Consider the following 22,552-nt stretch of genomic DNA (forward strand, 5'->3'; position numbering starts at 1 on the left):
AGCGCTCGTGCTTATTGCCCTGAGCAGCATCACTGCTACCAAGCACCAGGCTCTCCTGACCACTGCCCAGAGCTCCTGGGCCCTACTAGAGCTTAGCCATGGTCCATTCATCACCAACCTGCTAACATTTCCTTGTTGCAAGCTCGCCCACTGGCATCATCCCTGAGTGGTAAACGGGGCCTTCCTGGGTTGGGCAAAGCCCTTGACCTGGAGGCTCCAGACTCTGCCCTCCGGCTGCCTTGCCGGGTGACAGGCCCCAGGGAGCGGCTGCTGACCACTCAGGCCAGGGTGCTTCCTCCCAGGTCCCACCTGGGGACTGGCAGGCCTGGGGATGATGCAGCTCCATCCTCTCTTCTAGGATCCGAGCCAGAGACAACAACGGCTCCTACGCCCTGTGCTTGCTGCACGAAGGGAAGGTGCTGCACTATCGCATTGACAAAGACAAGACAGGGAAGCTCTCCATCCCCGAGGGAAAGAAGTTCGACACGCTCTGGCAGGTAGCCGGCCTCCTCTCCCCACCTTGTGGGTAGAGTACAGGGCATGTGGGGCTTCTTGTCCCATGGACTCTGAGACACAAGAGGAACCGAACCACCCACTCCCCACGGTGTGGTCCCCAGGCCAGCAGCAGCCCTGGAGCTCATGAGAAACGCACACCTGGATCCACACCTGGGCCCCTGCCCCACACCTGGGCCCCTGTCCCACCTGCCCATCAGGCCCCACTTTCAGCCTCCAGGTGGCTTCTGTGTTTGAAAAGCACTGGTCCAGAGGCTGTCATGTGAGGTGAGCGAAGAAGGTTCCATGGCTTGTTCAGGGCCGCTCAGTCCTCGGTGCCACAAGGTGATGTACGTGCAGGTCTGTGTTCAGAGTTTAACAAGACATCGTCTTTTGGAGAGCTAGAAAATATTTATTCCTAGGATATTCTAACTACAGCCCAAAACAGCCTTTCAGACAAAGACACACAAAATAGAGGAATGGATGCCCGGGGAAGGAAACCTGGGAAGAGCTAAGCAGGCCTTTGTTGGTGGTGTGAGAGGCTGAATTAGACAGCAAATGTCAGGTGTCCTCCTCATTGTAAATCGAGTCTCCCTCTGTGGAAACTAAGGCGGTGTAGGAAGCACATCCTAAATTTAGAAAGCATACTCCCCGGGCTCCAGGCTGCTGCTCATACTGATTGCCACAGCCCTGGTCTAAAAAGTGCATATTCCTGACCCAGCTACTAGCAAACCCTGAAACAACTCACAATTTGGAAGTTCCTTAGGCACTAATAAGCACTAAAATAATGCTCGTCGCTGCTTTCCCTGAATCGCAGTGAGCACAGATTGCTTGTCTTAATTTTGCATCACAGCTACACTGGCTGATAATGAAGGAAATAAAAGTAACAGTACTTCACACATCATCTTAGCAGAGCATCCTGTAAACTGTAGTAGGTTCAGAGACACAGAGAAAGCCAACTGACTGCCACTACCCCCCCACCCCAGAGCACCAGCTACCTCGAACATGTATGGGTGAGGGGCATAATCAAGGCACATTCGGATGTCCTCACCCAAGCCCAGCTGGGGCCACACATGCAGTCAATATTGAGGAAAGGACTCAACTCAAAATCCTGTCTTTTCAAAAACTGAGACTACAGAGCCTTAGCCCCTTTAAAGCACTTAAAGTTACTACTTCCAAATGTGATTTGGTTTCCAGTGCTGTAATTGGGGAAAAAAATACTCCTTTTTTGAATGTGAATATGATCATATTAAAAAATGTTAGTCACAACATTTACATTGTCTTTTGATTTTGTGGCTCATTGCCATGTCTCATCATTGACCACAGGCTTCTTTCTTTTAACGCTATTGATTCGAAACAGTATTTAACCTTTCTACCCTCAATGCCCCAAAGCGTATCAGGGAGGTGAGCAGGGAATGTGGCCTTCTGGAATGCAAGGACACCTGGAGTCCTCTATGCCAGCTTAATGCACCAAGGTCCCAGGCCCCATCACTTATAAACAGCCATTCATTCACCTTCTCCGGAAAGGGCATCTTGTGTGTGTGGCGTTCTCTCACAGTTTCAAAGGCTGAGCGCTCACCATGGTGTTAAGCATCTCTAATTATGGAGAATGTCCTTCCCAAGACTCTTTACTGTTTTTATTGATTCCCCTGGTAGATCATAGCATTCATCTCTAATTATATATTCCTCATTGTATATTTTCTAGGGACTGTGTTTAGGAAACTACCTCAAAAATGCCAGCAATACATTCCAATTTCCCATGCATGATTTCATTGATTTTTCTTGACAGCATTGTAAGGTACTTCTGTACCCTACCCCAACTGCAGGGCCCCAGTGCCATTTCACAGAGAATTGGTGATTGCTATACTACCCTATTTCAATATTCTTTACTGTAGACCAGGGATCTGCAAACCCACAGACCAAATCTGGCTCTCAGCTTGTTTCTGTGTAGTCCTTGAAGAGAATGGTTTTTATGCTTTTAAAGGTGTTGTTTTGGATAAATAAATAAGTAAACAAAGGACACAGATATGGTATGAGGCCCACAAAAACCAAAAATACCACTTTCTGTTTACAAAAAAAATTTGCTGCCCCTAGCCCAAGAGGGAGGATGCCTAGCTGTGGGCCCACTTCCCCAGCCACCCTTGTGGAGTGGACTTACGCACATCAAAGCATTTACGCGTCTTGGGGCCACTTTGAAAGCCCAACAGTCAGTCAGCAGCTCTCAGTCACTATTTCTCTGTTTCCTGACCTTGTTATTTACCACACTTTCTTACTTTTTTCTCTTTCAGCTCGTCGAGCATTATTCTTATAAAGCAGATGGTTTGTTAAGAGTTCTTACTGTCCCGTGTCAAAAAATCGGCACACAGGGTGAGTTCCCGAGACACCGGAGTCTCACTGTTTGAGGTATCAGTGACAATCAGCCTTGTTTTCGACTTAGCTGATTGCAGTTTCGGGTTGGATGAGGACTTCTTCTTACGGATTGATTAATAACGTTATCAGAGCACTCCAATTTTGTTGATCATGAATCAAAAAATAGCTGGTTGCTTTAACTTTTAAAAAAATTGTAATTATTTGTCTTAATTGCATGCGGGAAAAAGTAAAAGAGGGTCAGAAGTACCTGCAGAAAACGTGCTCACTTCTCAAGCAGCAGCACATCCTGATCTCATTGACCGATCTGCAGGGGGTGGGGGGAAAGGAAGTGGTTTCCACAGATAGAGTAGTAATGGTCCATATTCTCTCAACCAGGAAATGTTAATTTTGGAGGTCGTCCACAACTTCCAGGTTCCCATCCTGCGGTAAGTGTCACTAGGAATACCACTGAATGAGAAGCTGTTGCATATTTCACAAATGAAAAGCATGTTTTAGCTAACAGGAGTGGTGGTCACTGATATTTTGATTGCCCTTCAAAACATTTTCCTTGATGAGCTGGAATTTCTAGTGAGTGTTAGGCACAATCAGCCTACTGTTAGTGATAAACTAGCCACATTTTCTTTTCTTTCTTTCTTTTTTTTTTTTGGAGGCAGAGTCTCACTCTGTCACCCTGACTAGAGTGCAGTGATGCAATCACGGCTCACTGCAACCTCTGCCTTCTGGGTTCACGCCATTCGCATGCCCCAGCCTCCCGAGTAGCTGGGATTACAGGTGCCTGCCACACCTGGCTACTTTTTGTATTTTTTAGTAGAGACGGGGTTTTGCCATGTTGGTCAGGCTGTTCACAAATTCCTGGCCTCAAGTTATTCTCCTACTTCAACCTCCCAAAGTGCTGGGATTACACGCATGAGCCACCACACCCTGCCTAGTCACATTTTCTTAACTTCTTGTCTAGGTGAAATTCTCTTCATTTTTGGAGAATATACACAATGCGAATGAAACCCAATATTAAATCAGAAGTAGGCCTCTTGCAATATTTGAGAAATGGGAACATATTTTTTAACTTCATCGTTGAACCGTCTATGTTAACACATATAATCCACAGGACCCCAGCTCTCTCCTCCCTCCAGCCTGTTAGGAGGTCAGGTACAGGTTTATGCTCTAAGCAGGAATTCTTTTCCTGATCTTTTCTTGGGGACTTCATATGGACTTTTTTTTTTTCTTTCTTTCTTTTTCTTTTTTTTTAAATATGGAGTCTAGCTCTGTCTCCCAGGCTGGAGTGTGGTGGCACAATCTCTGCTCACTGCAAGCTCTGCCTCCCGGGTTCACGCCATTCTCCTGCCTCAGCCTCCCAAGTAGCTGGGACTACAGGCACCCGCCACCATGCCTGGCTAATTTTTTTGTATTTTTAGTAGAGACAGGGTTTCACCATGTTAGCCAGGATGGTCTCGATCTCCTGACCTCGTGATCTGCCCACCTCGGCCTCCCAAAATGCTGGGATTCCAGGCGTGAGCCACCATATAGGTGTGAGCCCAGCCTATATGGACTTTTTATGCCCTTTAATGCCATCTGTGAAGTGTGCCCTCTGCACCTCACTTTTTGCCTGGTAACCCTTGAAAAACAAAATCTGCAGAAAGCCAAATACACATCCTGCCTCCAGTAGGGACAATTGGCTGCCCAGGAGCTGAGCCCAGGTTGAAACAGGGGAGGCCATCCAGAGGCAGCACTTGTTATCAAATGCAGGGAACATGAATTTGCTAAAATACCAGTGAACTTTGGCATCAAAATGTAATGCCTTTATGGAGGTGTGACTTTATTTTGCCCTTTACAGGGCTCTCAGGCCTGGCAACTCTACCTTAATATTATAGGCTCCAAAAGACAGATCCGTATACCCCTCAGATGGATGAGGGCTTAGGGCTGAGAACTCTTAAAATAATGTCAAGCCCTGTGTTTAGCCATCATCACCCAATGGCTACAAGAAGTTAAATATTTTGGAATAACTTTTTAATTGACTGATAAAATACGTACGGAGAAAAAATGCAGAGGTCCTACATGTACAACTCAATTAATTTCCACAAAAATTTTCCACCATGGAACCAGCACCCACCATGAAGAAGCAACACAACTGAGCACTCAGATCTACTTGTGGTTTCTTTCGGGTGGTTTGTCTTGAGCTTGCGACTTAATAATTCCATATGAAGCATGAGCGAGTAAATGTAACAGCTCTAATTTTGTAGCCTTCAGTGGAACATATTTCCCAAATATATTTCTAGATCCTTCTCCCCAAGTGGCAGGCCCTTCCAGAAGCCTTCCCAATGATCAGGTGTTGCCCGTGGTAGATCTCATTGGCGGGGGCAGGAGGGGGTTAGTGGTGCGATTACAGAAGCAAGTTTAAGTAGTATGTCATGGAAGGGATCTGTATTTGTCTTCTGAAACATTTACTGTTCCTCTTTGCCATTGTGGTTTCTAGACTTGGTCAGCGGGTGGAATAATCTCAAGAATCAAATCATACTCCTTCCCAAAGCCTGGCCACAGAAAGGTGCTAAAGCATCCCCTGCTTGCTGTCCAACTAAGTGGTAGGACCAACCCGCACTCAGCTCCCGCCCGCCCAGCCTGCCCTGCGTGTGCGCTGCCCCCCACCTCTTGCCACTCTGCTTCCAGGCCTCTTTGCCCTTGCTCACACCTGCCATTCCTGGGCAGCCGCACCCCAGGTACATCATGTGCTTTTTGTGTGGGTCCTCCGTCCGTCAGCTGGAAGTCCATCAGTGTGAGCATGCTTTCTGTGCTCAAGTGTCTTTTTAAAGTCGTTTCAGTTGGCGTCATCTGTCATAGCTAATTATCATGTTGGAAAATCTTTTCCAAGATGGCCCACTTACTTTTTGGTGGCCAGACTCCGGTGTTGCAGTGTTCTGGTAATTGATTATGTAAGTTATGTTGTGATGGAGGGAACGCCCGGGTTTTGTGAGGTGCGCTGCACAGTGAGGTCAGGCAGTGCATGGTGACTTCCTTATGGCTTAAACATCTAACACAGAACTGCAAATGTGACATGTAAAGAAGAGGTGTAATCTGAGGACTAGAAAAAACAGTTTTCTTTCTGAGGCAGTAATGTTGACATCTCATTGATTTCCATGTTTTGTTCTATTATTGGATTTTGAGGGAAAATAAAAATAAGTTCTTTTTAATGACTTTTATTTATAATGACTCATTTATTCCTTCCCCCCAAAATATGTATATATGGTGTGCTTGAATTGCTTTTTTTCCATTCTACTTTTATTATCAGTGGGGTAAAATTGATTCTTTTTATCAGAAAATCTTTTTGTTTTCATATTAATTGGTGTTTTTACCGATATTTTAGCATATAATTGAGCATCCACTCATGAAGTAGATTGCCTAAAGTATTTATTAGAAACAGCAGAAATAAAAGACATAAAACCCGTGAGGTTTTATTTAGTAATAATTTTCCAAGTTTACTCATACTCAAGAAGTTCTCAATCATGTTGACCATAGAACAGAACGATTTAATGCAGTGTTTGAGAGGAAGAAAAGGTGTATTTTACACCTGAATAAAATAACTATGTCTGTTTTTCATGTTTACCCAAGGCAAACTACGCCCACAGATTACCCACAGTGGCTAACAAAATACCTAGAAAATAAGTTTCAGTGCATCTTTAGACTACAGGAGAACATGTCAGTAAAAAATTGAAGAAAATATCAGTTACCACCTAAAAATAAAGAAATATGTGTGTAGATAAGAACTATAACATCATCAAAAGAGAAATGAGAAACTGGGAGTAAGTAGCACTAATGCTGACACGTAGATTAATAGCTGTAATATACAAAGAGATTCTACAAATCATTAAGAAAAATATTAACTGTCTACTAGGATAATGGACAGGGAATATCAGTAGTAGTTTATAGTAAAGTAAATATAAATAGTTCTTTTTTGTTTGTTTTTTTTTTGTTGTTGTTGTTGTTGTTTTGTTTTTTGAGACGGCTGTCGCCCAGGCTAGAGTGCAGTGGCGCCATCTCGGCTCACTGCAAGCTCCGCCTCCCGGGTTCATGCCATTCTCCTGCCTCAGTCTCCCGAGTAGCTGGGACTACAGGCACCCACCACCACACCCGGCTAATTTTTTGTATTTTTTAGTAGAGACAGGGTTTCACCATGTTAGCCAGGATGGTCTCGATCTCCTGACCTCGGGATCCACCTGCCTCAGCCTCCCAAAGTGCTGAGATTACAGGCGTGAGCCACCACACCCGGCCATAAATAGTTTTTAAACATGTGAAATGTTGTTTAACTTCATGAGAAGAGAAATGCAAGTTAACACTATGGTGCTTAACTGTGTCCACCTATGAAACGGATCCACATTTTAAAAGCTTGGTAACACTGTAGTAAAGGCGTGGTAGATTAGCACTCCTACTCTTCCTTGGGGAAGTCTGAAATGATGCAATCTGTAAGAAAGGCTCTGCAATTGTATTTCTAAGTATGTACAGATATTCTTGCATTTATGTGAAATCATGTACATGTGAAGGTGTTTTTTCCAAAACTGTATAATTGACAAAGTCTGATAATAATTTAAATGCTTATCAATGGAAGACAAATGAAATTAGTTACAGTAAAATTGCTACCGTGGGAGACAACTGAGATCTAGAATTGTTTTCAAAATATAATGTTAACTGTAAAAGACAATGTCATGCACACACGTACACACACACACACACATATATACAGAATGTGTTGATATCGTATAGAGTATCCTAGAAAAATACAGAAAATACTGGCAATGCTGGTTGCCTCTGGAGTAAGAGATGGGAATGTTAAAAAATTCCACTTTTCATTGTAAATTCTGTTGTATCTTTTTAAATTTGAGCCTGTTAAAAAATTTTAATCAATTTTTAAAAAATCAAATAGTAGAGAGTAATTAATCTTATTAATATTGTGAAAATACCTTTCTGGCAAAAAAAAAAAGTTTGGTTTCTATTTAAGTTTATAAGAACATTAAGGTATACATTGAATTTTTTATAGAAGTAAGAAACTGGGAATAAGTATTACTAATGATGACACATATATAGTGCCAAAAATATCAAGAGATAATTTTTAAAAGATCAAAGTTGTGTGGTTTAAGCTATAGACTAAAAATATTTTAATTGCTTATCAGAAATATTTTAGAGCTAATATGTATATTTTCACAAACACACGGGGAACTTTCCATTATGTAATCAGTCGTGAGAAAAGAATTGTGAGAATTATGTCAAATGTCCCATCATGTTAGCTAAGAGATAAATAACTTTCTTGAACTTGTTAATTTGCTCAGCATAAATAGTTGTTTTAATAATTCAGGCACAAAAAATATATGTTAGAACTTGAATTACCTATAGCATCTAGATAGTTGATGAAAAGTATATGTTGATTTGAAGATGATTATCAATCAGATAATTGAAATGTTTCATAAAATTACCTACAGGCTGATGCATTTTAAACTTGTCTTTAGAAATTAGTATCATACTTCTAAGCACAGTGGCTCACGCCTGTAATCCCAGCCCTTTGGGAGGCCGAGGCAGGTGGATCACTTGAGGTCAAGACGAGCCTGGCCAATATGGTGAAAACTCGTCTCTATTACAAATACAAAAATTAGCCAGGCATGGTGCCACACACGTATACTCCCAGCTACTCAGGAGGCTGAAGCAGGAAAATCACTTAAGCCTGGTAGGCGGAGATTGCAGAGATCGTGCCACTGCACTCCAGCCTGGGCAACAGAGCAAGACTCTGAGAAAGAAAAGAGAAGAGAAAAGAAAAGAAAGTAGTAACATGCTTATACAATATAAACAAAATTAACTTAAGAATACAACTAGTAGTCTTTAAATGAATTAAACCCCTCCCAATATTAGTCCTGGAATTTCTTTCTCTGCTGCTTTAAGCCCAGAACCTTATCCTTCTTTTATGGAAAATAGGTGGAAATTGAAGAGCAGCATCCCTAAAGACTTCCAGGGAACTTTTCAGCTTTGCATTTCAAAGGCACATCCCCTAAGAGGATTAAACTGAAATGTGTCCCAGAATTTCCAATTAAAACCCATTTTTCATGTTTTATTCCAACACATACATTGGTGATTATAATATTTTAAAACTTACATTTAAGTACAGGGCTCAGTGGGAAGAGAAAAAAGAAAGAAACATCCTCAAGTCATACTCCTTTGCTTGGTAATGCCTTAGTAGACGAGACCCTTGAGAAAATGTGTTTTCATATAATTAGAAAGGAACAGACTTTAGATCTTCGCTGTAAGAGAAGAGTAATTGCAGAGGTCAGTGTTATTTTCGTGGATCTCAGAGCAAGGCTGATGGTAGCCTATTTCCTGGCCAGCAGTCCGCCCTCGCCTGGGGGGGGGGTCTACTGAACCAGGGTAATTCCTCCAAAAAAAGGAAACCACACCTAGTTTATTGCAGCCAATATTCTAAAGCCGACTGGCTCTTTTGTCACTATTATTGTGATGACTGATGACTGTATTGTCATCTGCATTACTGCTGTTGCCTAATTTGAAAATGGCCCAAGAATCTAGGAGTAAAAATTAAGATCTAGTAAATGGATGTTAGGACACTTGGCAATACTCTGGAATCAGGAAACTCTGAATGGGCCTGTCAGTTCCATAGACCAATAATTTTTTCCTCTTTTGTTCACTTTTGGATCCCCAGCTTTTAAACATAGGTGCTCAAAGAATACTTGTGAAGTACATTTTCTATTTGCAGTTAAACCTTATCAATAGGAAATCAGGCATAATAATTTATAACTGGACTTATTGTTGCAGAGTGATGTCATTACCTGAATTTATAAAATTTGAGGAAAAATCACCAGTTGTTCTTTCGGAAGGTAGAAAGCTAAGGTGGCTCATGCCATCTAGTGGTGGACTGCGGGTTTGAGCCTGTTCTGAGTATTGGCGAAAATGAAGAAAATGGAATGGTCAGCATTTCATTTACACCTTGTTGCTCACCGTGCAGAGCAGATGACACTTACTGATTAGGACAGAATGGATCTCTCAAATACAAACATAAAGAATAAAAGGCTAATAATAATGTAGACTGGAAATACATTTTTTATTAAAATTAAATGTCATTACTTTTTTAAAATAATATTTTTACAACTTATCGTTATGCCACTGTGCTCATTCTTTACAAACGCCTCAAATTTTTCTTTTTTCTTTTTTCTTTTTTTTTTTTTTTAAACGGAGTCTCGCTGTGTCTCCCAGGCTGGAGTACAGTGGCCGGATCTCGGCTCACTGCAAGCTCCACCTCCCGGGTTCATGCCATTCTCCTGCCTCAGCCTCCCAAGTAGCTGGGACTACAGGTGCCCGTCACCACGCCTGGCTAATTTTTTGTATTTTTAGTAGAAACAGGGTTTCACCGTGTTAGCCAGGATGGTCTCTATCTCCTGACCTTGTGATCCACCCGCCTCGGCCTCCCAAAGTGCTGGGATTATAGGCGTGAGCCACCACGCCCAGCCTAAATTTTTCTTTTTAACTGAGCATTTTCTTTTAGAGGTTGTTTTAATTATTGTTCTACTAAGTGGCATATCCACCAAGTGCGTTGGGAAAGATGAAACGTGGATTTTGCATCATCTTTATCATAAAATAACTACTGTTCTTTTAACTGACTCAATAGGAAACCTCCCATTTCTTCCACATTCTTCCAATTGTGGCATCATTCTTTGCTCCAGTCCCATTAGTCACCAGAAAGCGATAGGGGCAGGGAGCCCAGGGATCTGGGTAGGAGAGAGTTGATGTGGGGTTATTGAGAGCCGTGAGAGTTCTCTGTGGCTTGGCTTAAAAGGCTCATAATCACATAGTGGTCTGTGCTGGGCAGCATGGAAATGAAGCCCCAAGCTTCCTTGGCTATAAACATGGAGTTCTAACTTCCAAGGAAGATCTCCCATCTGTTTCCCGATCCATAAACCAAGATAGACTGAACAACACACTGCTAGTGAGGGTGTAAATTATTCATGCCCAGGGGGTTAGATTCTCTGTGTCCATCGCTACTAATTCTTACTCATTCCTGACACCCTAGTATCCCTTTCAGCATATTTTGGCAACCCCATCTCTGTTTTAAAATTCTTCCCTACAGGATTTGTATGTCAGGGAATTGCATTCTGGTTTAATTGGAACAAGCCATTTGGAAGTCCTCCTGGTCTGGAGAACATTCCGTGAGTGTAGAGAGGCTGCAACCCCAGGATAATGCCCTCAGTGGGCGGGACAGGAGGTCTTACGTCAAGAAGGGGTGATGCTCCCTCTCATCGCCTGTGATGGCTAGTCCGAGGACATCCTTTAATGCCATGTCTGTTCAAGTTTCGTCTTTGGATCTCAGAATGTGCCTACCTGCAAGGAAAATCAAAGGAGTTGAAATGACAGTAAATGTTAACACTTAAAGAGGCTTTAAAAAAAAAGAAAAAACAACAACAACCTATTTTCAGCCTAGAATTGGTTGCGGGAGGGAGAGAACTGGGAAAAAAAGAAGGATGGAAAGCCTAGGGAATCACCCAGTTTCTGTCACCCAGTTTGCACCCTGGGCTGCAGAAAAAGGTGAGACTTGCTTTCATTCAAGGACATTCACAGAGCGAAGCGCGTGGTCACTTGCAAGTTTGTAGAGTTGGTTCCCGAATCCGCCCCACATCTGTAATTTCAATGTAGCCACAGTTAGCCATGGAGACACTCACATCTAGTGGCAGGCAGCAGGCACCACGTGCCCATGAGTGGTGGTGGTGCTATTGAATGAAATGGTCTTTCCCACCTGCCTCACTCAGCTTTCCAGAGGCAGGGTAATTGTATTACAAATCAGAAGTGAAACCACAGCACAGTCCTGTAATCATATGTAAATGTTTAAAAGAAATAGACTGTTGTTTGGAATTATTCATTCTTATTTCTCTTCATTAGCATAAAGGCTTGAGAGAGAGCTAATTTTTAAAGCACATTAGTTTATACTTCATTCACATCTTCTAGTTTTTAGAAGTTATTTTCATTCATTCGCCCATCCATTCATTCATATGTTTGTTCAACACGTTTTTATTGAGCGTCCTTGTGGATGTGGCACAGTCCCCAATGCGGTGAATAAATGTCTCCCCCACCTTGCACTTATATTCTATTTTTATTCTGATGTATCATAGTTACTTCTGTTAATCAGTTCGGTAAGAATGCTGAGATAGTCTGTGAGAAAAATGGATCCCATCGACATCATTGTTACAGATAAGACCCGATGTCCTTTAGCCTCGTCAACGGGCTTGGGCCATGGTGAGCAATGCCTGCCTCTGAAGTACTCAGCAGACCGCGTGAAAGAAGAAAGTCTGGGTGTTTGGAAACAATGGCTGAGTGGCGGTAGTGGTGCATTGTGACCTCATTATTCTGCTTTCGGTTTCTGGCCTTGTAATATTAATAAGGCACATGAGGATTTAGTGTGTACCATAAGATAAGTGACTGTCATGTTAAGCTTTATGTCTCTGTTTCTTTAACTTTCTCCAAAATCTGGCAGTATCTCATTTCTTCGTGGCCAGTGTTAGGGCACTAAAGAGGTCAATCGATACATAGAATTGTGACTCAACTCACACTGAAAAAAAAAAAAAAATCTGAATCATGGTTCTCCTGTGAATTAAATTTAGTAGCAAGAATCTTGTTTTAATTTGGAAGAAAGGGTGGGTCAGGAAAACTCAAGACAGAGACTTTCAAAAGGGAAAGTCCTTAGGATAATGAGTAGATTTCCCTCCACCCAGTTGTTTCATGATATAAACTGATGTGGATCAAATAATAGGGAAGGTTGCTGTTAACAGGCTGCATAACTTTGTCTCAGATATGCCTCTATTACCTGCTGTGGGCATTAGGAAGAATTGCCTTCCTTCAGCTGCACAAAGAGAAGCCCCGTCTCACAGGGGTACTGATTTCCAGCAGCAGCCATGGCAGCAAGAGCATTGCTGGCCTAGGTGGCAGCGACTGGCCTTCCCTTGGGACCTGTAGTCACTGACCAGTGCCACCCTCTGCCGTCCACCCCAATGCTGCTGCATCTCCACTGAAGATAAAGACTTGGGTGGAGACTAGGAAAACATACGTGCTTTGGAGCTGGGAAGTAGATGGGAGCAGCTGATGAGGACGAATTTTCCTCTTTAAATAATGTCCATGTAATATGAAATTGAAGAGCACGAGTTAAAGGAGGAAAATGCATCCAAGGCGAACATGCACATCGTCAGTGACCTTTGGTAGGTGGGAATAGGATGTGCCAGGGGGTGAGTGGGCAAGCAGCTCTATCCAGGCCAGTGGAGTTGACTCTCACCACACCCTCTGAACACCTCGCAGGATCCCTTGAGTTGTAGCAGCACAAGCTTGCTTTAGCCTTTGCAAGATCCAAATAATTGCCCGAAGAATGAGATCAGCCTTATTTTCCTCCCTGTTCTTTCCTTTGTCTTTTCTGCAAAAGTTAAACTGTGATTATTGGAAAATAAAAATAAGTATGCAGATCAATTTAACAGTTGTATGGATGAAGAAAAATAACCTGTTGTCCTTTATGTACTTTAGCCCTCCCCTGCCCAAGGGAACCGGCCAGAGAGTACTGTGTCATTCAATCCGTACGAGCCAGAAGTTGCACCCTGGGCTGCAGAAAAAGGTGAGACTTGCTTTCATTCAAGGGACATTCACAGAGCAAAGCACGTGGTCACTTGTAAGTTTGTAGAATTGGTTCACGAATCCACCCGACGTCCGTGATTTCGATACAGCCACAGTTAGCCACGGAGACACTCACATCTGGTGGCAGGTAGCAGGCACCACATGCCCATGAGCGGTGGTGGTGCTATTGAATGAAATGGTCTTTCCCACCTCCTTCACCCAGCGACGTTGGAAACGTCCCTGCCGCTCTTCAGAATTTCTCATCCCTTGCAACACTGATGCTACTCTGAGTTCACACTCCCATGAAAATCATGTTCTTGGAATGATGAATCCTGATGTGGGGTCCAGCTCCGGGTTGTATGTTTCTTGACTGCCTTGCAGGCCCCCAGAGAGAAGCCCTACCCATGGACACAGAGGTGTATGAGAGCCCCTATGCGGACCCTGAGGAGATCAGGCCCAAGGAGGTTTACCTGGACCGAAAGCTGCTGACGCTGGAAGACAAAGAACTGGGCTCTGGTAATTTTGGAACTGTGAAAAAGGGCTACTACCAAATGAAAAAGTAAGTCACAATGCTCCACCGGTCTCACCCTCATGTGAGCTCAGGTTCTAGACACGACTGAGAATAACAAAATATAACCTGGCATGACTAAACCCTTTTTTTTTTATTAATGCTATCTTTCTCGTTAATTTCTGGTACTATTATAATGAAAGCCTTTAATGGCGAAAACTGCAATTACTTTTGTACCGACCTAAAAGAACATGCACCTTATGGAAAATTAGGAAATAGAAACAAGCAGAAACATAAGAAAATAAAAGCATCAATCTCTGGTGTGGTGGCTCATGCCTGTAATCTTAGCAATTTGGGAGGCTGGGGTAGGAGGATTATTTGAGACCCAGAGTTTGAGACCAGCCTGGGAAACATAGCAAGACCCTGTCTCTACAAAAACACACACACACACACACACACACACACATTAAAAGATTAGCCAGGCATGGTAGTGCACACCTATAGTTCCAGCTGCTCAAGAGGCCAAGAGGTCAAGGCTGCAGTGAGCCATGATTGCATCACTGCACTACAGCCTCAGTGACAAAGCAAGGCCCTGTCTCAAAAACAAAGAGAAAAGAAAAGAAGAAAAACATCATATTTGTATAATACCATCCCAACACTACTACTGTTAACTAAACACTACTGTTAATTAACCTTATAGTATATATTTTTAGATCTTTAGTTGTACACACACATATTACTTAATTAAAATAAAATCATTCCATTATAACAATACAGTGTTTACATTTATTTTCTTTAATTTTATAGTTATGTCTCGTTTTTCTTACTGTGAAAATTGTTGATTCCAAATATGATTAGTATAATTATTTATTGGCTTTATCCTATGATTTCAAATAACAATACATATTATACAACAGTTAAAATTGCTAAATTTCTAAAATATCTTTGGTTTTTTTTTTTTTTGGTCTTTAGAAAGTATCCAACATGGAATGTACAAGTAAAAATACTGGTTTCTAAAGTCCTTTGAAACACACCCTCTCTTTGAATTGGTATGATACTAATATGAATGTGGTTGGATTTAGTAGCTTCATGGTATTTCAAATTTAAGGAATTTTTGTAAAAAAAAATGTATGAGTAGGTAATTTATATGATTCAAGTAGGTTAAAAATATAGACAAAAGTATACACAGACATACATGCTTTTCGGCCAGGTGCCGTGGCTCACACCTGTAATCCCAGCACGTTAGGAGTCCAAGGCAGGTGGATCACCTGAGGTCTGGAGTTCGAAACCAGCCTGACCAACATGGTAGAACCTTGTCTCTACTAAAAATACAAAAAATTAGCTGGGTGTGGTGGTGCACACCTGTAGTCCCAACTACTCAGGAGGCTGAGACAGGAGAATCACTGGAACCTGGAGGAAGAGGTTGCAGTGAGGCAAGATCACACTGTTGTACTCCAGCCTGGGCAACAAGAGTAAAACTCTGTCGAAAGGGAGGAAGGAAGGAAGGAAGAGAGGAAGGGAAGGAAGGGAAGGAGGGAAGGAAGGAGAGAGAAAGAAAAGAGGGAGGAAGGGAGGGAAGGAGGGAAGGAAGGAAGGAAGGAAGGAAGGAAGGAAGGAAGGAAGGAAGGAAGGAAGGAAGGAAGGACGGAGGGAGGGAGGGAGGGGGGAGGGAGGGAGGGGGGGGAGGGAGGGGGGAGGGAGGGAGGGAGGGAGGGGGGAGGGAGGGAGGGAGGGAGGAAGGAAGGAAGGGAGGAAGGAAGGAAGGAAGGAGAAATGCTTGCTTTCCAATCTGTCCCTTCCATTTGTTTTTGTGCATGTGCATCTCTGTGTATACACATATATACATATATACACACACAGATACACATACATGTATATACGTATACACACACAAACATACACACCCATGTATACATTCACAAGTATATACATAAGCACATGTATACACACAATCAAAATTGGTTGTGATACTTATTTTAAAATATATTTGTATATCACAGTCATTTTGTACAATGAACAAAAATGTTTCTGTGTTAATCATAAGCTTTTTCAGTTTGTGAAAGGTTGTGATCTTTATTCTCTGCTTAAATTTGTGAATTAACATAGACATGACGGTGGACATAATTTCAGCTAGAGAGTTTGGGGAGAGGAGAGGCTCTCTCGGTCAATTTTGCAAAGGTATGTCTTTACAATACTGAGTCTTTCAATCTATAAACACAGCCCATCCCCGCATTTACTAGGTCTTCTTCAGCCTCTCTCAGGAGAGTTGTTTACCTCTTCAAAGCATTACATTTAAATGTATCCTTTTAAATTCTGCACCTAGAAATTCACTTTCAGCATTTATGAAAGGCATTTTATATTCACATTCATTACACGTAATCTGAGATGGTGAATCCCAAGATGTTACAGGAATTTGTGCATGTCATCGTTGGTGAGGTTTATTTACAAGTTATTTAAATATTTTACAGTTTAGGGTTTTTGCTTGGTTGGGACATTCTTCAGTACTGTTCTTCACCATTCTTTTTATTTTATTTTATTTTTTAGAAACAGGGTTTCCCTCTGTCATCCAGTCTGGAGTGAAGTGGCAAGAAACTCACTGCAGCCTTGAACTCCTGAGTCCAAGTGATTCTCCCACTTCAGCCTCCTAAGCAGCTGGGACTACAGGCTTGCACTGTCACGTCTAGCTGATATTTTTTAGAGATGGGGTTTCACTATGTTGCCCAGGCTGATCTTGAACTTCTGGCCTCAAGCAATCCTCCCCCTTCAACCTCCCAAAGTGTTGGGATTATCAGCATAAGCCACCATGCCCAGCCCCCACCATTCTTTTTTAGTAATGGGGCATTACTCTCATTGTCTGTAAAATTAGGGAATATAGGTTGGAAGGCCAGCCATCCATTACAGGCTTCTGAAGACACATTGTCACTCTGTGGCAGGTATTTCCATGGGACTGGTTCCACGCGGGGATTATGCTTCACAGGAGAAGATTATCTAGAAGCCAGGCGTTTCAGAAAGTTTCTTGTGTGTTATGATTTCTCTTGCAGAGTTGTGAAAACAGTGGCTGTGAAAATTCTGAAAAACGAGGCCAATGACCCCGCTCTTAAAGATGAGTTATTAGCAGAAGCAAATGTCATGCAGCAGCTGGACAACCCGTACATCGTGCGCATGATCGGGATATGCGAGGCCGAGTCCTGGATGCTGGTTATGGAGATGGCAGAACTTGGTCCCCTCAATAAGTATTTGCAGCAGAACAGGTATTGTCAGGTGCCCCCACAGGTCTGGAAGCTCTCCCCTAAGGGACAGGGCCCACCACTGGATGGGCTGAGCAGCCTGATTTCCGTGGGAAGCCTTCCCACCCTCCTGTGCCTTCCCTTATTGGTCCATACTCAGGGACCTTGACAGAGGGAAAAAGGGAGACTCAGTCTTTGGATTCAGCTCTGTTAGCTCTAGTTGTTCAGAGAAGAACTCATTCGACAGTTTTGTCTTTCTTTTCTTTCTGTACTCATTCAGTCTTGGCCTAGTGATAGACTCAGCCTCAGAATATCTTGACAGGGAATCTCCTTTCTCACTGGGAAGAACACATTCTTTTTAAAGAAACATTTAAAGTAAGTGCTTTTCTAAGAGGTGACAGTTATGTTTTATCTGGCTGACCTTATGTCCTCATGAATAATGACTTCTGAAAATATCAGTCGCTGCTAATTGATTACATCCATCAAGGGAGTAATCGTGTTCTCATCTAAAGCTGTTGTTGAGATGAGGAAACTCACTTGGCGTAAGACAGAATGATGGCTACTGAGGAGCTTGCTTTGTTTGCTGTGCTATGTTTGTACTTAGGTTGTCTCTTTAGTCTCCATGGAAGGGAGGTGTTCTTACCCTTTATAGGTGAGAAACTGAGACTCAGGGTTAGTTCTGTGACCTGTGCAATACTGGAACAAGGATTTAAGGTGGTGCCTGGCTGTCTGTGAACCAGGCCTCACCACTCTGTTATACTGCTTGTCTTGCAATTCCAAGCATGCCAGGAAACTCAATCCCATTGAACACCAGGAGAATATGGCATTCAGTCCTGAAGAGCTATATGCTAACAAAGTTATTTGTCACCACTTGTGAGTTTTGTTGTTTAAGAAGAGGGAAGGAGTAGATTCACCTACTGCCTGCATGAGGAGCATGGTTGTTTGTTGTGAAATGGGTCACTGTCGGTTATAGCTGATGAGATCGTTGTGACTTTCAGACATGTCAAGGATAAGAACATCATAGAACTGGTTCATCAGGTTTCCATGGGCATGAAGTATCTGGAGGAGTGCAATTTTGTGCACAGAGATCTGGCCGCAAGAAATGTGTTGCTAGTTACTCAACATTATGCCAAGATCAGTGATTTCGGACTTTCCAAAGCACTGCGTGCTGATGAAAACTACTATAAGGTAAGTACAACTTAGCTAATATTCAGAGCAGCCGGTGGTAAAAAATGCAAGATAAATGTATGTTTTCTTTATTTTACTATTGGTATGGTTTTAAAAAGCAATTTTGCTACTTAAAAAATAACTATATAAGAAATGTTCTCATAATCTTTGATTTTACTGTTTAAAAAATAAAAATAATATATCACACCTTGAGATTTACTCAATGTAGTATATTCTAAATTATGTTTCATGAAATGATCAGGAATCTAGGTATTAAGTGATGATTCATTTTGAAAAAAGAAGAATGGGATTCCTTCATTAAGTTAATTTCAAAAGTTTGGATTGGACAGCTTGATTCTTGCAGGATTTCCCCAAAGCCCTTTTCATGCTACTCAACGTTACAAATCTCAGTAGAGGGTTTTGCTGCATTGCATCTCTCAAACTAGATTCATCCATGGCATCCTTTTCTGATAGGACATTTCATAACATCTGGTGGAACACTGTTCCACAGCATGGAGCTATTGGAGCTTGGAGCTCCAGTATTGCAGCTTGGAGCTCCAGTATCGCAGCTTGGAGCTATTCCAAAATAACCTTCTAGTGAACACCTATCTACACATGTAAAAGTTAGGAAGTAAAGATTTATCAAATAAACTCATCATCTGTGTATGTCCACTACATATGTAGAAATTGTTCTATTGGCTTAACTGGTATCCTGAGGAGTTGAAGTGTCAAAAAATAAATGCAGTGCTGGAAAGAAGAGATCTAGACAGTTATGTGACTGAAGCTAAAAGAAACCTATGCCCCTTAGTTTGGTGAGGTAGAGATTATCAAGAATTAAGGGTGGACTTCCAGCAAAACATAAAGTAGAAACTAGTTCTGGGTGCAGGCTTAGACTTCCTAAAAAATAATTTCACAGTGACCAATCCCCTTGCTAATATGACTTGACCCCTCTCTGAACCCTCAAATGAACCAATAGCAACCAAAAGAAGAAACGATAAGAAAGCTCCATCTTCATATTAACTCATCCATGGTGTATACCTAGGGTCTGTGTTGACCAACTGGAAAATGTGATGGGATTGGGTCCCACTGAGTCAAAGAGGGTGCCAAGGGCAGGTTGACAACTCTGCTGGTCTCTGGTGAAGTCCATGTGCTCAGAAATAGATGGCAGACCCTGAAAATCTACCTAGTGGATGGCAGATGGGGTCCTGAGTTTCATGCCCTGCAGTGGTCAGAGACTCCACCCTGAGTGAAAATACCCACCCACTCACCTTTCCCTAAGAGGCAGTCCATGGACCAGTAGGTGATGGGGAACGGTGGACCTCAGCCAGCAAAGGGACTGCATGAAGGGTGAGCCACAAGAACCAAGCTCTGAGGCAGGCAGGCAGACTCCACCATCTTGAGCACAAAGGCCAGGCAAGAGTATAGCAGGGCTCAGGCTGGCCCTCCTCACCCCATTCTTCATACAGTAGCTTCCCAGAAGGAAGCCCCTTCAGAAGTGAGCCACTGTGAGAAGGGCATCAGCATGGGCCTGGACAGAGACAGCAGGGAAACGGAGCAAGGGAGACAGCAGCCTAGGATGAGCAGCACAGGATACGCTGGAGAAAGAAGCCTGTTGTAAAGCTGCATGTACCTCATCATGATCATTAGACAGAAGAAGACAGCCTGTCTGAAACAAGGACACAGATGAGATAGAGAAGATGAAACATGAATGCTGGTCACCTTATCCACTGCTGTATAACAAATCACCTGAAACTTAGTGCCAAAAACACCACCAGGTGTTGGTTTCCTTGCCATCCTGCTGTGTGGGCAGGGCCGGGTGGGCAGGGTTTAGTGTGTCTGCTCACAACAGGGGGTTGTACGGTGGCCCGAGGGACAGGAGGAACATTTCCACTCTGCTCACTCACACTACTCAGCCATGAGCAGCTGGTTAGACCTGGCCCATGCTGGAGACCTCTGTGGGGCTGTCAGCCAGCTCACCTGCACACAGCCTCTCCTTGGGGCCCTCGGGCTTCCTCACAGCATGGCAGCTGCAGGCTGAGAGCAGTTACCCAAGAGGCAGGAAGTGGGGGTTGCCAGGCCTATAAGGCCGGGCCCAGAAACTGCCTCAGGGTCACTACCACCTGATCCTGTTGGTCAGAGCAGCCAAGGCCGCCAGTTTCAAAGGATGGGATAGATAGAACCACCCTTGTGAGGAGAAGCATCAAAGAGTCAAAGAACATGGGGCCAATTCTAAAACCGCCATAGATATTAAACAGCATACCATTAGAAAGTAAACTAAAGTAAACTAAAAAGTAAACCAAAGTTGTCTTTGGACAATCAATGAAGAAAAAAAGCCACTATGGAAATAAAAGCCATGTTGGAAGCAGCAAAAACAGACCAAACTACTGAAAAGACAGGGTAGTGGAGGATTTCTTTATGAAAAAAAAGCAAAGTGACATGGAGAAGAATAAAAAGTGGGCCGGGAGCGGTGACTCACACCTGTAATCCCAGCACTTTGGGAGGCTGAGGCAGGCGGATTACCTGAGGTCAGGAGATCAAGACCAGCCTGGACAACATGGTGAAAACCCGTCTCTACTAAAAATACAAAAATTAGCTGGGCGTGGTGGCGCACACCTGTAATCCCAGCTATTCGGGAGGCTGAGGCAGGAGAATTCCTTGAGCCCAGGAGGCAGAGGTTGCAGTGAGCTGAGATCGTGCCACTGCACTCTAGCCTGGCCAACAGAGTGAGACTCTGTCTCAAAAAAAAAAGAATAAAAAGTGAAACAAGATCAAAGAAAAGTTCTAGCTGTGGAAGCAAACGAACTCTGGCACTCAGGGAACCATGTGTGGCAGTGTGGATTGTGCAGCATCATGACTGAAAACACAAGTGCTGTTTGATCCAGCAGCTCCTTCCGGGAGCAAACACACACATCTGGTAATGTGCACTCTAGCACGGGCTGCCGTAGCAAAAATCTGGAAACTGCCTGACAGCTGCTCCACAGAGTTCGGTCCATTCAGTCATAGCAGATTCACAGCAAGCTCACAACGCAGCGCTTTTAAAAGTGACTTCATTTGCATGTGCTGACCTAGAAATATGTCTCCTATACATGGTTAGGCAGAAAAATTAAAAAGTACAGTGCAAAAAGAATATGCCCCTAGTTTGTTGACCAGAAAAAAGTAAATACTACCTATGTATGCATGTATCTAGGTTATTCTGGAGAGAGGCTAACTTTCATTGCATTTAGGATTTGTCAAAGGTTTACTTTTTTCATCAGTTCAGAATTCAGAAGAAACTTGAAATAACACATGGCTGTATTGTTCATGACTTGTAAGATCAACATTTTAAAATAGCACACCAGGTGATGGAAACAGAAGTATAATCAGTCGTGTCATTTGGAAGAGAAATGCCAGGGCACCTTATGGTCTCCAGACTGATGTCCTGAATGTTTCCTTGTGATCCACCATAGTGCCATGAAATCAGTTTTCGCCGAAATCATGTCCCTCCCTCCACCGCAATGAGACCTCACACAGGTGACATCAGCAGAAGATAACAAGACTCCGCTGTGTGCCCCCGAATCCCAAACCCAGAAGAGAAGGTTTTGCTATACAGTTTTGACTTCTGTACTATCACTTGCTTTTTAAAATTAGGATATTAGAAAGCTTAGATCATTTTTTAATGATGCTAGCAAATAGCATATGCTAAAATAATTGACCTGGGAGGAGAACTGATCAAGGTGGACAACTAAATGCAACTAGTATATGCTCCTCCATGGAGCGGGACCAAAATAACAAGTACATATTCACACTTCCAATAGATGATCTAAGAGAGAACACGAATGCAACCGAGGAGCGACAGGAAGCACGGAAAGCAAAGCAGAGGGAAACGAGGCAGCCTGCTTGGCCAGGAATGACTGGGGAGCTGGAAGAAGCTTCCAGATGTGGGGAAAGCATAAGTGAGAGATCCCCAGGGCTCCACATTCCAGCCAAGGACTTCTACAGTCCTAGCGACAGGAGAATCCCTCGACTCACGTGGGCCTTAAGACTACCACAGGGAGCTGCCTAGGGATCACACAGAGGCATTGCTCCATAGAGGGAATTCACACTGAGTCCCACAGGCTTCCGAGCTCTGAGTCGCTGCAGTTTGGTGCCATACTGAGAACCAAGCCCCCAAAGGACTGCGTCT

General features: G+C 43.1%; 1 protein-coding gene across 11 annotated transcripts in view; it reads left to right on the plus strand.

The window, feature by feature from the left end:
- Window positions 1–22,552, plus strand: part of SYK (spleen associated tyrosine kinase) — a 128,176-nt gene that overhangs the window by 57,984 nt on the left and 47,640 nt on the right. For 6 of the 11 annotated variants that reach the window (XM_028834283.2, NM_001261035.1, XM_015118071.3 and 3 more), the window contains 8 exon segments: window positions 359–497; window positions 2,781–2,859; window positions 3,238–3,287; window positions 5,333–5,401; window positions 13,402–13,489; window positions 13,870–14,047; window positions 17,038–17,247; window positions 18,222–18,411. In XM_028834283.2, the coding sequence (XP_028690116.1) occupies window positions 359–497; window positions 2,781–2,859; window positions 3,238–3,287; window positions 5,333–5,401; window positions 13,402–13,489; window positions 13,870–14,047; window positions 17,038–17,247; window positions 18,222–18,411 (1,003 nt within the window). 11 annotated transcript variants of the gene reach the window in all.

The sequence above is a fragment of the Macaca mulatta genome, chromosome 15 (genome assembly GCF_049350105.2).
Source record: "Macaca mulatta isolate MMU2019108-1 chromosome 15, T2T-MMU8v2.0, whole genome shotgun sequence".
NCBI classification, from domain to species: domain Eukaryota; kingdom Metazoa; phylum Chordata; class Mammalia; order Primates; family Cercopithecidae; genus Macaca; species Macaca mulatta.